Raw genomic sequence first — 17,333 nt, forward strand, 5'->3', positions numbered from 1 at the left:
CTCCAAATGAAACCATTTTCTCCAACGTTGTGTTTATGATTATTCAACAAATGAGAGACTACGGGCACCCAAAGAGGCAGGACGGCTGCAGATTCCTTAACCGAAATAGCTGTTAGCCAAGTTGTAACTTCCTGCGAGCAGGGTCTCAGCCTCCACCACCGGGCTGGGCCACTGGTGAATCCTGGTGGACGTGCAGTTCGGGGTACAAAGAGCAGGGAGGGTGAGGAGTGAGGGCCACAATGCAGGCAAAACCCAGCTCCCAAAACATGGAGAAGGGCTTCTGAGCCCCCACCCCACTCCACCTGGACTCTACCTGGGGGACTTGTGCTCTGCCCTGTGATGTCACACAGCGTTGCCCAGGTGATCCTGCCGGGGGGAAGAGCTCATAGCTTTTCCAGGCCTGGAGAGAGGCAAACCCCTGTCTTTACCTTCCTGGGGGTACCGAGAGCCAATTGGTTCAGCCGCTGACCCTATGGAGCTGGTCATGGCCCAGAGGCCTGAAGCCAACTGCACTTAAAGAATGTCTCGCTACTGAGAAAGCTCCAGGCTGCCCTCCTCCCCGGCCCCGCGGGTCCCCCTGCCTGTTACCCTGTCCAGGTCCCAGAGCCCGTGTATGGCACCCCTGAGACAACACTGACGCTCCTTACGGTACACCAAGCCCAAAGGCTCCAAGGTGCTCAGGCCAGCTGCCTGGACAGGACTGATGCCTGATTGCCCACGGATATCAGGTACTGGTCCCCAAGATCTGTAAACAAGGTCAAACACTCCTGCCCCTGAAGAGATGGGACGGAAAAAGAAAAAGGTGAGGCCTGAGGGCATGGGTCCTGCGCTTGCATGAGTTCATTTCTCCTTCAAAGTCCCTTGTTGTATTTGCTTCTAAATCACGACCAAAGCTTCCCTTCTCTGGGTCTCAGTGTTCTCAGCTGCGAAATGGAGAGCAAGGAGGTCTCTGCGATGCTTCCAAGTTAGGCATGCTAGACTCCTGGGCCACATGGGATCTGAAATTCGGCATGCTTGCAGGTGTTGTCAGCCCCCGCCACCCTTACCTCGTTGTCTCTGCCTGGTATCCCCATGACCCAGGGAAAAATGTAGCTTGAACTGGTACCTTCCCCTACCAACAGCCTGGAAAGGAGTTTTTGCCCCATTGTCACGGAGGCTCCCAGACCCCACTGAGATGGCTCCCCATCACCCTCCAAGATCGAGGAGATTCCCAGGCTGCTGCCCAAAGCTCCACTATCTTATGCCCCTCCAGCCCTGGCTCAGACCCTTGCCCCAGGCCACAGATGCTCAACTCCTAGAAAGAAGGGATTCTGGTCAGTTTTGATCACTGCTGCATCCCCAACACTCAGCACAGCCCTGACACATAGTAGGTGCTTAATAAATAGCAGGAACAGAGCAGCGAGACCCTGCCAGGAGGGAACGAAGATCCCAGTGCCGTGAAATGCAAACAGTTTTAAAAAATGAATAAATCTTTTTTAAAAATGCAAACAGTTTAGTATGAGGCTTCTCCTTACCCTCTGCTGACTGTCAAGGCAGAGCCAAGGCCCTTGACTGTGCCAAGTACCAACAGGGAGGGCAGAGTGAGCTGAGACCAAAGGCACCAGGTACTTGCTAACTTGGAATAGCCTCTTTGCAGTTAGACTCAAACCAAATAATCTACGTGCCCCACTGTGGTTTCTACTTTATTACCCTTGACTTTGGTGTCTGTGGTTCCTGGCGTTCTCTCCCTACAGCTGCCTCCTCCCCTTGACTCCACCCTCCCCCTTTCAGCTCCTTTCTAAATGTCAGGGGCGCTAAGTGGCCAGCTGGTCCTGACGCTCATTCCCACCTGCCCACCTGAGCTGGATTTGGGGATCTGAGGAGCATGCATGGGAGCCCTGAGAAGGACACAGATTTGTTTCATTTAATCCATAACTTAGTGGAACATTTTCAATGACTGAGTACAATGCCCTGTAAGGACGTGCATATCACGTACACGGTAGCGCACAGTCACATTTCTTCTTGCGTGAATCTTCCATAGATCTTAGACGTCAGTGCTCTCTGTGTAGTAAGGAAATTCATTCTTTTATACATATTGCAAATATTTTCTCCTGTTTGTCTTTCCTTCGTATCGTGGTGAATTGGTGGTTATCACAGAAGTTGGCATGGATATTTAGTGGAATCAAAGCGTCAGTCCTTCCCTTTATGAGTTGTGACTTTTGTGTCATCTTCGGAAAAGCCTCTTCTCCCTGAATAGCACAACTCCTACTGCTCCCACTAACAAGCACGGGCTCCCCGGATCAGGAGCCCAAGGGCATATACGTTGTGGCCCATAGAAAGCTCAGCACATCCAGAGAGCAGAGCAGGGACGTCTGCGAGCTGAGCCGAGCGCCCAGATGCAAGTGCTTTTGCCTCCCTGAGCCCGTTTCCCCACCTAGGTTGTGGCCATCACAATCCCCAAGGAAGTTTAGATGCTGAAACTAGAAGGAACACGCAGGATCATTTTTTAACCCAAAACCTTATGACACAGCTGCAAAACTGAAGCAGGGGTGGGAGGGAGCATTTGTCCTGATGCAGGCGCCTCTCGGAGGGAAGCCTGCAGATCCTTATCCAGACGGAGGAAGGGGAGGCAGGGAGGTTGGCTCACGGCCCCCACTCCAGGCCTCACACTTAGGTCCTGGCCTCCCTGGCTCTGGGCCCAGCCAGCCCAGCGGGCACATGCCTGCAGGCCTCACCAGGAGGTGCCAGCCTGGCAGCTGGCCGCCTGCCCAGAAGTGAAGCCCCAGCAGTTTCCATCAATTCCCCCCCCACCCGCCCCGGAAGCTTGATTTCCCAGAAGGCTGTCCCAGAGCAAGTAGGGGACAGAGAGGGGGCCGCAATTCATGGGCCCGGTCTGCAAAATCACTGATTGGGCTCCGGGGCTACCAGAGTCAGTGAGAGCCCTTGGGCAGCTGCCGTGCTGCTGGGCCCTCACTTCTGGGGCCCCAGGGAGCTGGGGACAGGCCCCGTACCACACAGCAACAAGGGGGATGGGGCCACCCTCTTAGGCTGCTCCTGGGAATCGGGCCATCGGAGAGACATTAGTCATCTCTCCTGGCCTCACCGCAGGAACCATAGGCCGGTTACAGGGAAGACTGAATTACAACCATCCCAGACATCCCCACTGACCAGGAGGGAAAGTGAGGACCTCACAGGAAGTCAGGGCAGAGCTGGCCTGAAACCTACCTCTCTCAACACCCTGGGCCGCTGGTCTTGCTCCCACACAGCTGAACCAGAAGACTAAGCGTGCTGGAGAGGGGAGTGGGTTATGGGGGAGCACACAGTGAGGGGGGGAATATAGGAAGGGAGCGTCTCTGATCTATGAGTGGGAAGGGGTGGCCCTGTGCCTGCTTACCCCCACCCCCCACCCCGTAGGGTTTTTCTCTGAGCACTGACCTCCCTCTGTTCCTCCCACCCTGGCCTGGCTCAGGGAACAGGGAGCGGGGAGGAGTAACTCTCAACACCTCTGCAGATGGTGACAGGCCCCCCTGGGCCCTAGTCAAGGGGCACTCCTCAGTCAGAGGGAAGGGGCCCCTGTAGGGTGGCACTTCTGGGCCTGGGAGGTGGGCTTCTCACCTCCTAATTAGTCATCTTGTTAGGCAAGGACCACAGCTTGTACCAAGATGGCCTTTCTGATAAGGTGAGACCTGTAGGAAATGAGAGAGTAAGCCACAGGAATGGACGCGCAGGGGAGGAGGGAACGGCCTGGAAAAGGCTTTGAGGCAGGAGCCAGCTTGGGGTGTGCAAGAAACCCCTGGAGCCAGGGGCAGGGGGCCCAGGGATGAGGTGAGGGCGGCTTCCTGGGCCAGAGGTCCTTACAGGCCTTCGCGGGACTTACAGGTCCTCACAGGCCACTGCGAAGCTCTGGATGGACCGGAGCTGGTGCTTGCAGCAGAGGAGAGATGTGGTCCGACTGTGAAGGATCACGGGGCTGCTCCGGGAGACGGGCCGGGCGGAGGCAGGGTCGGAGAGGAAGTGAGAAAGCAGTCAGGAGCGCGGAAATCCAGTGTCCCGCACCTGAGTGCTTGGTGGTAACGGTGAGAAGGGCTCCGAGTCCAGACCCCCAGACCCGGTTTGAAGCAGGGCTGGAGGAGCATCCCGCTGGGGAAGCGGCCTCCCGGAGCCTGACTGGCCCAGAGCTCTCCCTCCGCCCAGGGCGCATCAGGACTGGGCCAGGGGATCCACCGACGCCCACCCCACCCCCAGAACTGGGTCCTTACTCTTCTCCTGGCCTCCATCTCCCCTCTATGTCACAGGACATTGTTTTGTTTGGTTTTTAAAGATTTTATTTATTCATGAGAGACACACAGAGAGAGGCAGAGACACAGTCCCGGTGTGTCCTGATGTCGGGACTCAATCCTGGGACCCCGGGGTCGGGACCTGAGCCAAAGGCAGACGCTCAACCGCTGAGCCACGCGGGCATACCCAGGACATTGTTCTTGATCTCCATGGATGCGTCCTACTTTGAGGACTCCCCCTACCAGGGCCTGCCTTGGAATGCAGGTTCTGACAGGCCGAACTTTCTAGATAAAAGGGCAACCCTCACACCCCCTTCAGGGGCCCATCTCCAAGCTGAGGAGGTCCCTGGCTTCTCTCCTGGGGCATCAGCTAGTGCTGATCGATCAGCAGAGGGATGAGGACGGGGGCAGCCTCTGCCAGGTGAGGCCTAGCACGGGTGGATGTGGGTCACCCACGTCCAGCCCTGGCACTGGGAGTGAGAGTCCAGCAGCCAGTGCAGAGGAAGAGCGGCCCGAGCCACAGCAGTGCAGGTCCACAGCTGTCCCCAGCCCACAGTGTTTACTCCCAAACTGCTGGTTCTGCTGCCCTCCGCGAGTCCTCGTGCCTCCGGAATCAACGCGAGCCTGCCCTGAGCTGTGGGAGCTCCCTCCCCGCCCTGCACCCTGCTCCAGCTCCCCAGTCCTCCCAGCCATATGTGTCCTCCCAGCCCTGTAAGGCCTCCTCTTCCCAGCTGCCTTCTCTGACTGCACCGGCGGCTGCTCCTGTCTCCTCTCCAACAGTCCACAGCTTGGGGATTCAGGGTGCTTGGGGCCCTGAATCCCCAAGCTGTGGACTGTTGGGCTCTTGAACTCCTTCTCACGTGAGTCTGCTTGGGGCCACCAGCCCAGAGGCCCCGTGCGCCGGCAGGCACCTCTCCGCCTTCCCGGTCTGCAGGGTTCTCTGGGTGGAAGATAGAGGGGACACATTCATCTCTTTTTGCTAATGCATCAGGTGACTCCGTGGATGTGGATAAACTTTGTAAAGGGCCGTGCATGGGAAGGGCCTAAGGTTACAGGTGGACTGAGGAAGGCCTGCTGCTAGCACCTCAAAAGCAGGCAGGACTTAGGAATCAGATGCAAGCACCTGCAAAAGCAGAGGCCCCGTGGTGAGACGACTTGAGGGATGAGGCCCGTCTCTCTCTGCAGGAAGTGACGCAGGGCTGGGGCGGACGTGCGTGGGATGTGGGCCAGAGGTGGGGAGAAAATGGGGCCAAAGGCAAATGCCCTGTAGTTCCAAACTGGGTGGAGGGACGACTCAGGGAAAGGCGCTTGGAGGGGAGCCGTAAAGGGCTGGAGTTAATAGGGAGGCTGGAAGGACAGGCAACCACCCAGAGGAGGGCACTCAGCCCTGGCTCTCTCCGCAGGTCGCCGAGAGCCCAGAGGAGCCCCTGAACACCCTCCAGAGCATGGAACCCATCACCAGCCACCTGTCCCCCTCTAATAAGGAGACCATCATGGTTACTCTCCACGGGGCCACCCACCTACCCACCTGCAAGGATGGCTCTGAGCCGTGGCCCTACGTGGTCGTGTAAGTAGTGCTGGGAGCAGAGGTCTGGGCTGGCATTGGGCTGGGAGCAGAAACCAGTGTACGGACATTTGCCCGTGAGCAGCCAAAGGTCGGGGGCGGCACTGTGATACCCAGGGGGGAAGCCAAGTGTGAATCACACAGGGGCTGCAGGCTCCGTCCATGTGAGGCCTGACATCTTCCCTGCTGGGTAGGAAGCCGTGCACAGGGCTGAGGAAGGAAGGAAGAGCCACTCCTTGATCCCGAAGCCAGCTGGGCCGGCTTGGCCACAGTTTGACCTCAGGGAGGTCGGCCCCTCCCCTGCAGGGAGGCCTGGGCTGGGCTCAGAGCAGGGTGGTGGTCAAAGGAAGAAGACCTGAGCCTGCCTCTCTGGGCCTCGGGGTGCCCGATCCGACGATGCCCCATTCCAGGGTAGGTGCTCGCGACCATCCTGCTCCTCAGCCCCCACTACTTCTCAGGTCATTGCTATCACGGGGGATTCCCTAGTTTCTTTAACGCACCCCACACCCCCGCCAGCCAGCTGCAGTCAGGGCACACTTCTCACAGCCTAGTGCCTGAGTGAGGCCTCACTCCTCCCAGAAAGGCATCAAGGAGCAAGAGTGTCCATCCAGCCAACCTTCGGCATGGACGTTGGACGTGCGTTCGGTCTTGATTACAAGGTGCTGTGCAGTAACCCTCCCACAAGCTTGTCGCCCCTGAGCCCCTGTGTAAACAGTGGGAGCCACCAGGGCCTCCCCAAAACCTCCTCTAGGACACCCGGCCTCATTCAGTGCCTGCCGCAGCCCTCTCCCAACACCTGCTGAAATCCCACCTTCAAAGCCTTACCCCTGACGCCTCCTCTTCCAGGCAGTCACCAGAGTTGAGCTCTCCCCGCTCTGGGGTCCAGCACAGCAGTGACACCTCTGAGCAGACGCACTTTACATAAACAGGTGCTGCTCTTGTGTCCCCCAGACTGGGGTTCCAGAGCACAGATCCTCGCTCCGACGTTCCCCCCTCCCCATGCGCCCAGCACCGGCCTGAGCACCCACCTGGGGCAGAGGAGCCACTGAGACAAGCCCTGCACCCCCACACAGTGGGAAGGGGGATGGAGGGTGCGCTGGGGACCAACAGGTGGAACACTTGCCCGGCTCAAAGGCCCCATCCCCCAGCTCCTGGGCGCTCCCCTCCCCACCCCCCTCCTGGGCGAGGAGGGACAGGTGGCAGAGCGCGGGCTTGGCAGGGAGCTGCCTTCTCCCCTCAGCTATTTCCATAAACCAATTATCGCCGATCATCCCGGGAGATGCAGGCCCTGCCTATCACCAAGCCGCCCGGGCGCGGGGAGCGGGGAGCGGGGAGCGGGAGCGGGAGCGGGCGCCAGCGGCTCCTCCGCGGCCGCGACCCGGCGCCGGCACCGGTTACCATGGCAACGCGCGGCAGGGGCGGGGGCGGGGCGGGGCGCGCTCGGCGGCGCCCAGCTCGGCCCGGCAGGGGCAGGGGTAGGAGCAGGGGCAGGGGTAGGAGCAGGGGCAGGGGCAGGGGCAGGGGCAGCCTCGGGTTCGAGGCCCCAGGCGCGCGCCACCAGCCCGGGTGCTAATGAGATGCAAATGACAGCAGAAGGGAGGGCTTCTGAGACGGGAGGCCCAGCTGTCAGGGACCGTGGAAGGGGCTTTCTCAGCCAGCCCCGGGGCGGGGGGCACCCCAGAGCGAGGACCCAGACCCCCAGAAGCCCCAGGGCCCGGAGCGCAGAGTGACAAAGCCGCGCGCAGGTGGGAGCATCAGTGCCGCAGTGTCCCTGCCCTTCCTGATGCGAGGTGGGGCTTCCAGTGTACCCGGTGTCTCCTCAGTGCCCATGAATAATCTTTCATGTTCTTTCGAAACACATTTTCTCATTTTTTCCGTCGTCCGTGTGATTGGTTCCCTCAGCTTGGTGTCCTGGCTGAGGTCCCCGCCGGGGTCTGCTGCATCCCACCCCGCACACCCCCCACCCCCCGCGACCTCTGGGGGCTGCAGAGGAGCAGGAGCTAAAAGCTAGGCCTGAGAGTACCCCGGAGCCATGAGCTCATTCAGCCCAAGAGTGTGGACCCCCTAGCTGGGGGCGCTGCGGGGAGGCTGGGTCAGCTCACTCCTGTGCAGCCTCCCCCCGGCTAATGATAGGGCGCCCCTCTGGTTGGGACTGTCCAGACCAAGAAGCCCACGAGGCTCATCTTGTGGTCCCGCCTCTTTCCATCTGAGCTTCCCATCCGACCCCACTACTCCCCTGAAGTAGCTTCTCGGAAGCCAGGGCTGGGCCTGACGCTGTGTGCCCCCACCCTGTGCCCCCCTAGTGATGCTGGCCTCCTCCCTAGTCACCCCTCTTCCTCTGTACTGTGTGCGAGGAGATCTCATCCTCATCCTGGTGTGGAGGATCACATTCTTCCACCCCCACCGCCACCCCGTCCCCTTCTTGTCACTGTGGCTCCTACCTCTGAAACTGGCTGCTTCTCCACGCCAGGCTCCCTGATCTTAGGCTACCGCTGTTTTCTTCTTAGCACATCTGATCTTGTCCCTCGTCAAACCCCAAGGGTTTTCACTGCTCCCAGAGTAAAGAGGATTCCGGGCTCCCCGCGTGGTTGGGTCCTTGCCGCACCCAACCCCCCAAGCTCCCCAGGAACAAGACCCCCCCACCTCCCTTTCTTGGCTCCAGCCATACAGGGTGCATCTGTTCCCTAGCAGACCCTGTTCCCTCCCATCCTAGGTCTTTCACGCTCCCTCTTCCAGAACACCCTCCCTTCCCCTCCCCTCCTTGGATCCCAGCTTAGTCGCCTCCTCAAGGAAGCCCTCCCTGACCTCCTAGACCGGGCCAAAGGCTACCGCACCCCCTGCTTCCCTGGGACCACACACCTCTGCAGGTCACAGCTGCAGCTCCACATGGTTGATGTGCTTTGATGGGATGACGGGCATATTCCTCCTCAGTGCCCACCCCTAGGGAGCCCCTCTAGTTCCACCAGCGACCACCAGGTCTGTTTTGCTCTCCAGTCTACCCCCCACTGTTTAACAAAGTACCTGGAGCTAGGACACTGTCAGTAGATCATTGTTGAATGACTCTGGCCCCGTTTCTAGCTCGCTCTGGGACTTCGGGGAAGTTACTTCTCCCCTCAATGCCCCAGCACCTCACCTGGGAACCTGCATGGGAGGGCTGTAGAGATGGTGGAGGCCCAGGGAGACGCTGACAGTCCTAAGCCTGCCCCGGAGTGAGGGAGATCCTTAGTGCCACACCGGGCACGTGAGATCTACCAGAAGCAAGCCATGGGGCAGTGGAGAGAAGCTAGAATGGAGCCAGGAAAAGCCAGAATCTGGCCCACGCACCTGACCCCCAGTGTGACCTGAGGCCAGGCCATGGCCCCCTCTGAGCCTCCCTTCCCGGGGTCCGCATGTCTCTGTGCTGCCCCAGGCTTGCCGAGCTGCTTTGTGCTCTGGCCTCTGTTCTTTAAAGACCACGAGTGCCCCAGCTGCACACGCAGGACGGACTCCACACCCGGGTCTGCTGGACTGCTGCCCAGGTCCCGGGTCTCCTCTGACTGATCTGGGCCCCAGCGGTGCCCAGCACCTGCCTCCCAGCCTGGCACAGAGAGACCTGCCAATCAGAGCACAGCGGGGACCCGGAAGGCAGTGGCCTGACTGGGGGCGGGGGGGGGTTCCCAGCAGGCTGGCTGCGGGGAAGGGGCCAGTCAGGAGACATCCTGTAGGGTTCTGACCCTTGGCCAAAGGACTGGTGGCCGGCTGCCCATTTGGCAGCTGCGTCTCTGACTGCCTGCTGCCCACAGCTAAGGAACAGGGAAGTGCTGCTTCCTCTGTGAGCCTGGGGGAAGGCTTGGCCCATGCTGCCACAGTGGCAGGGGCAGAGCACAGGTCAGGGCCAGTTAGTCATACTCCAAGGATCTTTGGTTTTCTTGGATCAGAGAGCCCTGACCCTGGCCCCTAATGGAGACTGACCTTGGTCATACACTGAAACATGACTCTGGTCACAGACTGAGTCCTAATCACACATGGAGCCCCTACCCTGGCCACACACCCAGCTCTGACCCTGATGACTAATTGAAGAAAGTATTGAAAGTAGGACAATTGCATAAGGTCCTGGTAAGAGAGGGTACATTTACGGAGTGCCTACCGCGTACCTGGCAAATATGCTAGGAGTGCATGCACACACACGTATGTGTATATGTGTTTGTGTGTGTGGTGTTTTTCATAATTTAATCATCATTTAGGCCTTTGAGCTAGGTAAAATATTGTCTCCATTTTACAGATGAGATTACTAAGGGCTCAGTGTGTTTCCATGACTTGTCCAATATCACTGAACTAGTGAGTACCCAAGCCAGGATCTGGGACTCCAGAACCTAAAAGCTTTTTCAAGCTCACTCCCTGACTTGATCTTCATGCAGTTGGTCACCCCTCTCAGAAGGGGAGTGTTGGGGCAGCCCGGGTGGCTCAGCGGTTTAGCACCGCCTTCAGCCCAGGGCCTGATCCTGGAGACCCGGGATCAAGTCCCGTGTGGGGCTCCCTGCATGGAGCCTGCTTCTCCCTCTGCTTGTGTCTCTGCCTCTCTCTCTCTCTATCTCTGTGTCTCATGAATAAATAAATAAAATCTTAAAAAAAAAAAAAAAAAAAAGAAGGGGAGTGTTAGCATCAGGGTCCTAACCCAGACTTCAGAGAAGATCTAGTGACCAGTCTGAAGACCCGTCCTGGGATCTGGATTGCCCACACCTTCACCCATCCAGCTGTGGGCCTTGGCCAAAGGCCCCAGAGGACAGGGATTCCAGCAGGGGTGGGTGGAGGCCTGGCATGACTCACAGGTGACCCGGGAGCTTGCCTCAGCAGCCAGAGGGTCGGGCTCAGCAAAAATAATAATACGCAGTGACAGTGATCATGGGACAGCACCAGGAATAAAGCAGCCCCCATTTGCTGACGGTGGCCCATGCTGAGCTCTCAGAGAGCTCGGTTCTCCTTGCACTCTGGCTTTTATACAGCCGCCCCGGCAGACAGGTTGCATAAGCCCCATGTGATGGCCAAAGAGGTCAAGACCCAGGGACATGAAGGGCCTTGTCTGAGGTCACATGGCCGGCCAGTGAAAGTGGAGCAGATGAAGATAAGTGTCTCCCATTTGGCCACTAGCAGCTCACTCTGGTAGAGTTGCTTCCCTCCCAGTAGGATGCTTGTAGAAAAAGGCACAGTGTTGGGGAGAAGGCCCAGGGAGGCCTGAGAGTCTCAGGTCTTATCTCCCCTGCAGGGCCCCCAGCCTATGGCGTGGCCTGACCTATCTGCACCTGCTCCAAATGATGTCAATCCCTCGAGGCTCAGAGCCTCAGAATTTTTGTTCAGTGAGAACATCCCCGTATCCCAGAGCTGTAAACACAGCTGGTACCAGAGATTAAAAGGGGGGGGGCTGCCTGAGAACCCCACCAGCCAGACTGAAGCCACAAGGACTTTCCAGATATTCCCCTATCACCGACGTGCAGGGCCCTGAGGTCTTCTCACACTTGAGACCCTTATTCAGACCCAAAAAGCAAGAGCCCTTCCCCAGAGACACCCGAATCCTGGCGAGCAGCCCAGCAGGGCAGTGCTGACCAAGAGAAGCAAGTTCTAATGGGAAGATTTCAGGCCATGAGGCAGGCCCCGGGGGACCCTCCTGGTGTCCTCACTGCATTATGCACAGGCTGTCTCATCTGCTTATTTCTGAGCATGGGCACAGCTGCTGACAGGGCCCCTCCTTCTCCCGGGACATCGCAAGTGGCCAGAGGCTGGGTCCTCCCTCTGGGCTTTGTCTGGCTGCTGTCCCGCTGGCCTCCCACCGCGGGCTTCCAGGTCAGGTGCTGCACGGTCTGGCATCTGTCAAAGAGGGAGACAAGCCACTGGGCGGGGAGCCGGGGCTTGCTTCCAGTTGGGCTCCTCCTGCCCTAGTGCTGTCCCTCTTTATGTCTCCTCCCAGCCTCTGCACACACTGAGCTTCCATCAGAGGAGGGCCCCGGGGGTGACGAGTCAGTGCCTTCAGGCAGAAGGAGCCAGCTCCGCAGATGCTCAAAGCAGCGACTGGCTGTGCGGGCCCAAGCAGGAGGCGTCTTCAGAGGAGCGCCTGGTCCGCACGCAGGTTGCGCCTGGAGGAATGCAGGCTTCGGTTGCCCGCCCTTTCCACTTCTCATGAGAAGCCAGAAATCCAGATTGTGGAGTGCAATCAGCTAGTTTTTACATGAAGCCCAGACATCTGGGCTCAGCTGACTCCTCGGGCCTCCCCTCACGTCTGCCCCCCCGAACCCCGGGCCCGCCCGACTCAACCTCAGCATCCCGCTTCCCCAGCATCCTCTTCTGCCTGGGGCCGCTGGTCTCCCCGCGGATGCCCGTTCTCTCTACAGGACTCCCAGACACCCCCCCCTTCCTGAAGCCCCCTCTTTCTTCGTTTCTAGGACAAGCCTCTCCTGATGCCCTCTTCTCCCTTGGGCCACTCCTGTGTGGCATCCTCCCTCCCTATACCCTGGACGTGTTGGTGCTCCCTGCCCAGTCCTTGGCTTCTCCCTGGACCTCTGCTCCCCTGGGAGGAGAGGAGATCTTCCTCCTCCCAGGCGAGCCCCAGGCCCCATCCCCAAGGCCCAGGAATGTCTAGATCCAGCCCAGGCCTCTCTCCTGGGCTCCAGCCCCACGGACGCACCTGCCAGTGTACACTCCACCTCAGACTCACACTCAGCCTTCCCCAGACTGGCCTTGTCACCTCCCGCCCCCCGCCCCGCCAACAGCTGGGGTTCACCGACCCTCCAGAAACCTGTGAGGTGTGGAACACAATTACGTGGAGGAGCTGAGCTCAGAGATGTTTAAAGGATGAACCACAAAGCTGGTAGGCAGCGGGGCCGGGGCTGAAAGCACAGCCTGTGAGCCCGAGCGTCAATCCATCTGGCCTTCAGCGTGACGGGCCCGGAGGTGCTCAGGAGCCTATGGGGTTTTATCCCTGGGGAGGGCAGGCTGTGGCTGCTCCCAAACAAAGGTGGGGACAGATCCGCTGCTGGCCCTACGTGAGCAGAAAGGCTGGTTGTCCTGCATCTCCCTCCCTCATCACTCATTGTCTGACTTTCGGGCAGCTCTGGGGCCTGCGGGAAGTGCCGGGCACATGCCAGGGTGCTCTGGGGGCTGGAGTAGCAGGGCCTGGGGCCAGCCTGTGACTGTGAGCGGGGGCCCTTGGGATGGTCAGTGTAGCCAGGAGAACCAGACCCAGGATTGGGCCCCGGGGCCCCAGGGCCTTGGGGGGCTCAGTCTCCACAGCTGAGCTCTGCTTCCCTCCTTTTGAGGACATGCTCTTGGGCTAGAACTTGAGACCTGAGGCCCCCTCCCAGCCCAAGAGCTGCTCCTGAGGCCGTACTGAGAAGCTGCCCTGATTTAGAACAGGTTCCAACACAGGACACCCGGGTGGCTCAGTGGGTGAGCGTCTGCCTTGCGTTCAGGTTGTGACCCCGGGGTCCTGGGATCAAGTCCCACGTTGGGCTCCCTGCAAGGAGCCTGCTTCTCCCTCTGCCTGTGTCTCTGCCTCTCTCTCTGTGTGTCTCTCATGAGTAAATAAATAAAATCTTTTTAAAAAAAATAGACTAGGGTCTCAACAGCCTGGGCCAGGGGCTGGCCTAGCAGAGCTGGACAGGAAGGGCTGCCTCTGTCCCCGTGTGAGGACCCAAATGTCTGCCACCCCTTCGCTCGTTCAACAAGCATTTGCTGGGTCCCACTGTGCCCAGGTGGGAACTGGAAACAGTTCCCGCAGTGGAAAGTCCCTGCGTGTGAGGAGCTCACTGTCACAGTCCAGGGTGGGAGGGGCCGTGCTCTAAACAGATCACACTCACTCATCCTTTGCCCACAGTCTCCCAAGGCAGAAGGCAGCTGAGCAGGCTCCAGACCCCTGGGCATCGGGACCCCTTGGGGAAGGCTGGTCTCTTCTGGAAGGGGGCAGGAGACAGGCTCTGTGTCTGAGATGCCAGACCCAGACCTTGGACTGAATGCCATGCAAGTTAAGCCAGAAACAAGAATCAGAATGATTCAGGTCACTCCCCTGAGGTTGGGAAGTTCACCTCTATGTCTGCTCACATTCCTCCTCCCGAAGACAGCATCCACAAGAGAGGGGGTGTTCAGAGTAATCCATCATGAATGAGAGCGAGGCCTCCCAAGCAGGGCTGTTTCACCCAGGCCTATACCTCACCAAGGGACTGTCATTCTGCCCTGTAGGGCCATGGTGCGGCCTAACAGCTGGACCCTCTTCCGTTTGCCCAAGAAGATGGTTCTCGAGCCCCCTTACCAAGCTAGGCCACAGAGTGGACCACAGCTGGACACTCCCAAGGCTAGCAGATAGCTCTTGGCCCCCCACCCCCACCCCCGCCTCGGCAGACAATGCCCGACAGGCTGGGCCTGGAGTCTGGCTTTGCACCCATCACAGAATTCCGTGGGCTGAGGTTTCCCCTGGGTTGTGTGGAGAGAATACCCCTGCCCTGCTGCCTCCCTGAGCACGGAGAGGGGTACACGGTGGACCGTGCGGGTCTTCCTTGAGAACAGTGGGATTGTTTCAGATGACCTATGTATGGGTAGGAAGGTGGGGAGCAGCATTCTTGTTTTGTAGAAAACCTGTCCCCTCTGCCGGGGTGCTCATCCCAGAGTGCCTGGGAACGCCTCGTTTCTGGTCTCCAGAGCAGACCCCACTGGCTGCAGGACGGGCAGAGGGGAGCAGCCGCGCCCACGTGGAAGGGGAGCTGGCTGGCCTCCAGGGCTCCAGAGTCAGCTCTTCCCTCAATCGGGGCCCACCTGTAGTGGTGTAGCACCATCAGCAATTAGTGATGGTTCATTAGAGTCCAATTAATAAATGAAACCCAGGATGAGAGCCATTGCTTTGCTAAGGAGACCAGTCCTGCTCTTGCCTAAAGTGGCAGCCTCCCAAGAGCTCAGAGCCCACAAGAACCAGCTGCTCTGGGGGCTGGGGGAGGGGCACCCACCGGGTGGGCGCCAATGATGACGTCGGGCTGTGGTTCACAGGACAAGTGCGAGGCGGACATCCCTGCCTGGAATCCTCGCTCCTCTTTGTGGAGCCCTGGCCGCGTCTTCTGGCCCGGCAATCCCAGGGGAGCTGGGCCAAGGCCAGGGGAGGGCAGGGTTTTGCCCTCCTTCCTGCTGGCCTCAGAGGACAATGCACATGAGTATGGAGAGAAGAGGGCTGGAGAAGGAGCCCACAAGCCTCACTCCTCTGACTCCCCCAGCCCATGCTCCCAGCACACGGACCCTGGATGAGCCAGCCGTGCCCTCCCCGCACCTGCCCCTCAGACTGCTCAGGCCTCCCTCAGCCTCAGGCCCCATCCTCCAATTGGAAAGGTCCTCCTCTCCATCTCTGCAAGCCCTGCATCCTCCAAGAAGCCTTGCCTCCCTAGTCCAGCCCCGGCAGGGTCACAAACCCAAGAATCCAGCCTTTGACCACCCCGTTCAGGTGACCGTCTCCGCAGGGGCCGAGTCTCCCTTCCTACCCCTGTTGCGTGAGGCTGGGCTCCCGGGCAGGAGACAGGTCATTGGGTTTTTCTGTGCCTTCCAGGGATGGAAGTAGGTCTGTGCCTGGGAGTCTGGCTGCCTCTTAGGCTTCCGGGGGATGGGGAGGCTGGCCTTGCCGGCACAGAGGCCAGCGGAGAGGGTACAGGTAGAGGGGAATTGCCCTGACGTCTCAGGACAGAATGGGGCCCAATCATGACATACCTGCACCTGGCCTGGAGGACTCTCAATCTGAACCAGTTTCCTCACCTTCTCTAAGTTTCCCAGGTGAGCAAGCAGTAGGACTGTGAAGGATCAGGTCAAAAGACGGCAAGACATCTTCTTCTACCATCCATCCACCTAAAGCTTCTAACCTCTGTCCCTCCTGGTTCTGCCTGCCTACCTCCTTCCTCGAGGCTCCTGGGAACATCCCTCTGGTCTTTCAGGATTCAGAGTCCTGCCTAGCTAGGACCCCAGCAGCCAGAACAGACCCCCGTTGGAGTCCTCCCCTTCCCCTTGCTCTTCTAGGGGCTGCCCTGGGATCAACCCTCAGGACAAGCCAGGGGGTCCGCATCCTGGGCTTCCAAAGCCTTGCCCTGCAGGCGGCCAGACCTTGACAGCTGTTCTTGCTCCATACCTTGGGGAGTGTGGGAGACCAAGCAGACAGGGAGGGCAAGTGCAGGGGTGGGGGGTCTTAGAGACCTAGGAGGCAGCTTGAGGGCTGGCACACCGTGGGTGTGGAGAGGGGTATCACGTGTGGCACCCAGACCTCCTGGGGGAAGCCTGTGTGTCTGTGTAAGCAAGTCTCCATGCACGCACACACCTGCTTGTGCTGGTGGAGGGGAACCCGAGGAGGCGGGGGTACTGATCAGGGGAAACTTCCCGCAGGCAGGACAATGGCACACACAGGTGTGCTCTAGCTGGCCTTCCAGAGGATGGGTATGGGGAGTGGCTGGGGAGCTTGCACTCTCCCCATCAGTGCCCCATGCTTCCCCACCGCTCACCTCCCTGACGGCTGCAGCCCCTGGGGACCAGACCATGCACCTCCCTTAATTACAGCCCCAAGAAGGAAAGCAAAATCCATCTTCTTCCTTCCTGCTCCCAGATGTGCTTGGGCCTCAATCCCATCCTCTTGCTTGGGTGGGAGCCCCAGAGCCTCCTGACTGGGAGGAGTGTGCTGGGGGATGGGCCTGGTAGAGAGAGGGTCCTCCCCCCCACCCCCACCCCACAGCCTAGGGACCAGGATTGCTCAACTGTGCCTCTGAACCCAACTCCAGTTCCATCCTGGTGTGACTGCCCGCCCCCCATGGCTGGATTAAGTCTGAGCCCCAGGACAGCAGGCAGCACCAGGCAGCTCCCCCAGGGCCTGTGTGCTACAGCCAGGCCAGGGCATTAGGGACGGGAGGCAGGATCCTGCTCTTGCAGCTGGGCCATGCGGGTGCAGGTCCTGAAGGGGCCCCTGGGCTCAGAAACTGCCCTGGGAGACCTAAGCCCCATCAGGGGCTGGGCGTCCTAGAACCCAGCCTCCCACATACCCAGCTCAGGGTACAGATTGGGGACTAGGAGCAAGGGGTGAGCCAGCCCCCTTCACCCCTCGAGATCTCCAGTTTCTAGAATAGCATCAAGGCCTACAGGAGTCAGCTGTGCCAGGAGAAGCCATTACCCTGACGGCCTTCCTCCACCTGCTAAAAGCCTCCCTCCTTCCCCTGGAGCCTCACCCCTCCTAAGTTATTTTCCCCCACTCACCTTGCCCCTGCAGACCTCTTTGATGTGTGTCTTGGGGGAAGGGAGGAAAGAGATGCTCGCTTACCCCCTCCTAGGCTGAGCAGAGTCAGCACCAGCCCTCTCCCTTGGCCTTGTCTGTTGCCGACCCCCATCTCTTGCTACCTGGAAGCCCTCCTGCCAGAAGCCCAGGAGCTTGTGAGAGAAGGGGAGGGAACAAGAGGCTGAGCACCTCGGGATGGTGGAAGACAGGCTGGCAAGTACAGGTCCTGGCTTCCAACCTGACCTGCTGTCACTGCACTGCTGGT

The 17,333-nt window shown here is 59.4% G+C and overlaps 1 protein-coding gene across 6 annotated transcripts in view; it reads left to right on the forward strand.

Moving 5' to 3' along the window:
• The first annotated feature begins 362 nt into the window (after positions 1 to 362).
• Positions 363 to 17,333, forward strand: part of CCDC33 (coiled-coil domain containing 33) — an 88,713-nt gene continuing 71,742 nt past the window's right edge. For 4 of the 6 annotated variants that reach the window (XM_025472197.3, XM_025472196.3, XM_025472199.3 and 1 more), the window contains exons 1-2: positions 363 to 802; positions 5,660 to 5,823. In XM_025472197.3, coding sequence (XP_025327982.3) covers positions 782 to 802; positions 5,660 to 5,823 — 185 coding nt within the window. In that variant the 5' untranslated portion in view covers positions 363 to 781. The remainder of the gene's footprint in view (positions 803 to 5,659; positions 5,824 to 17,333) is intronic. The other 2 variants (XM_025472198.3, XR_004810890.2) reach the window with 2 other exon arrangements.

Source organism: Canis lupus, chromosome 30 (genome assembly GCF_003254725.2).
Source record: "Canis lupus dingo isolate Sandy chromosome 30, ASM325472v2, whole genome shotgun sequence".
NCBI classification, from domain to species: domain Eukaryota; kingdom Metazoa; phylum Chordata; class Mammalia; order Carnivora; family Canidae; genus Canis; species Canis lupus.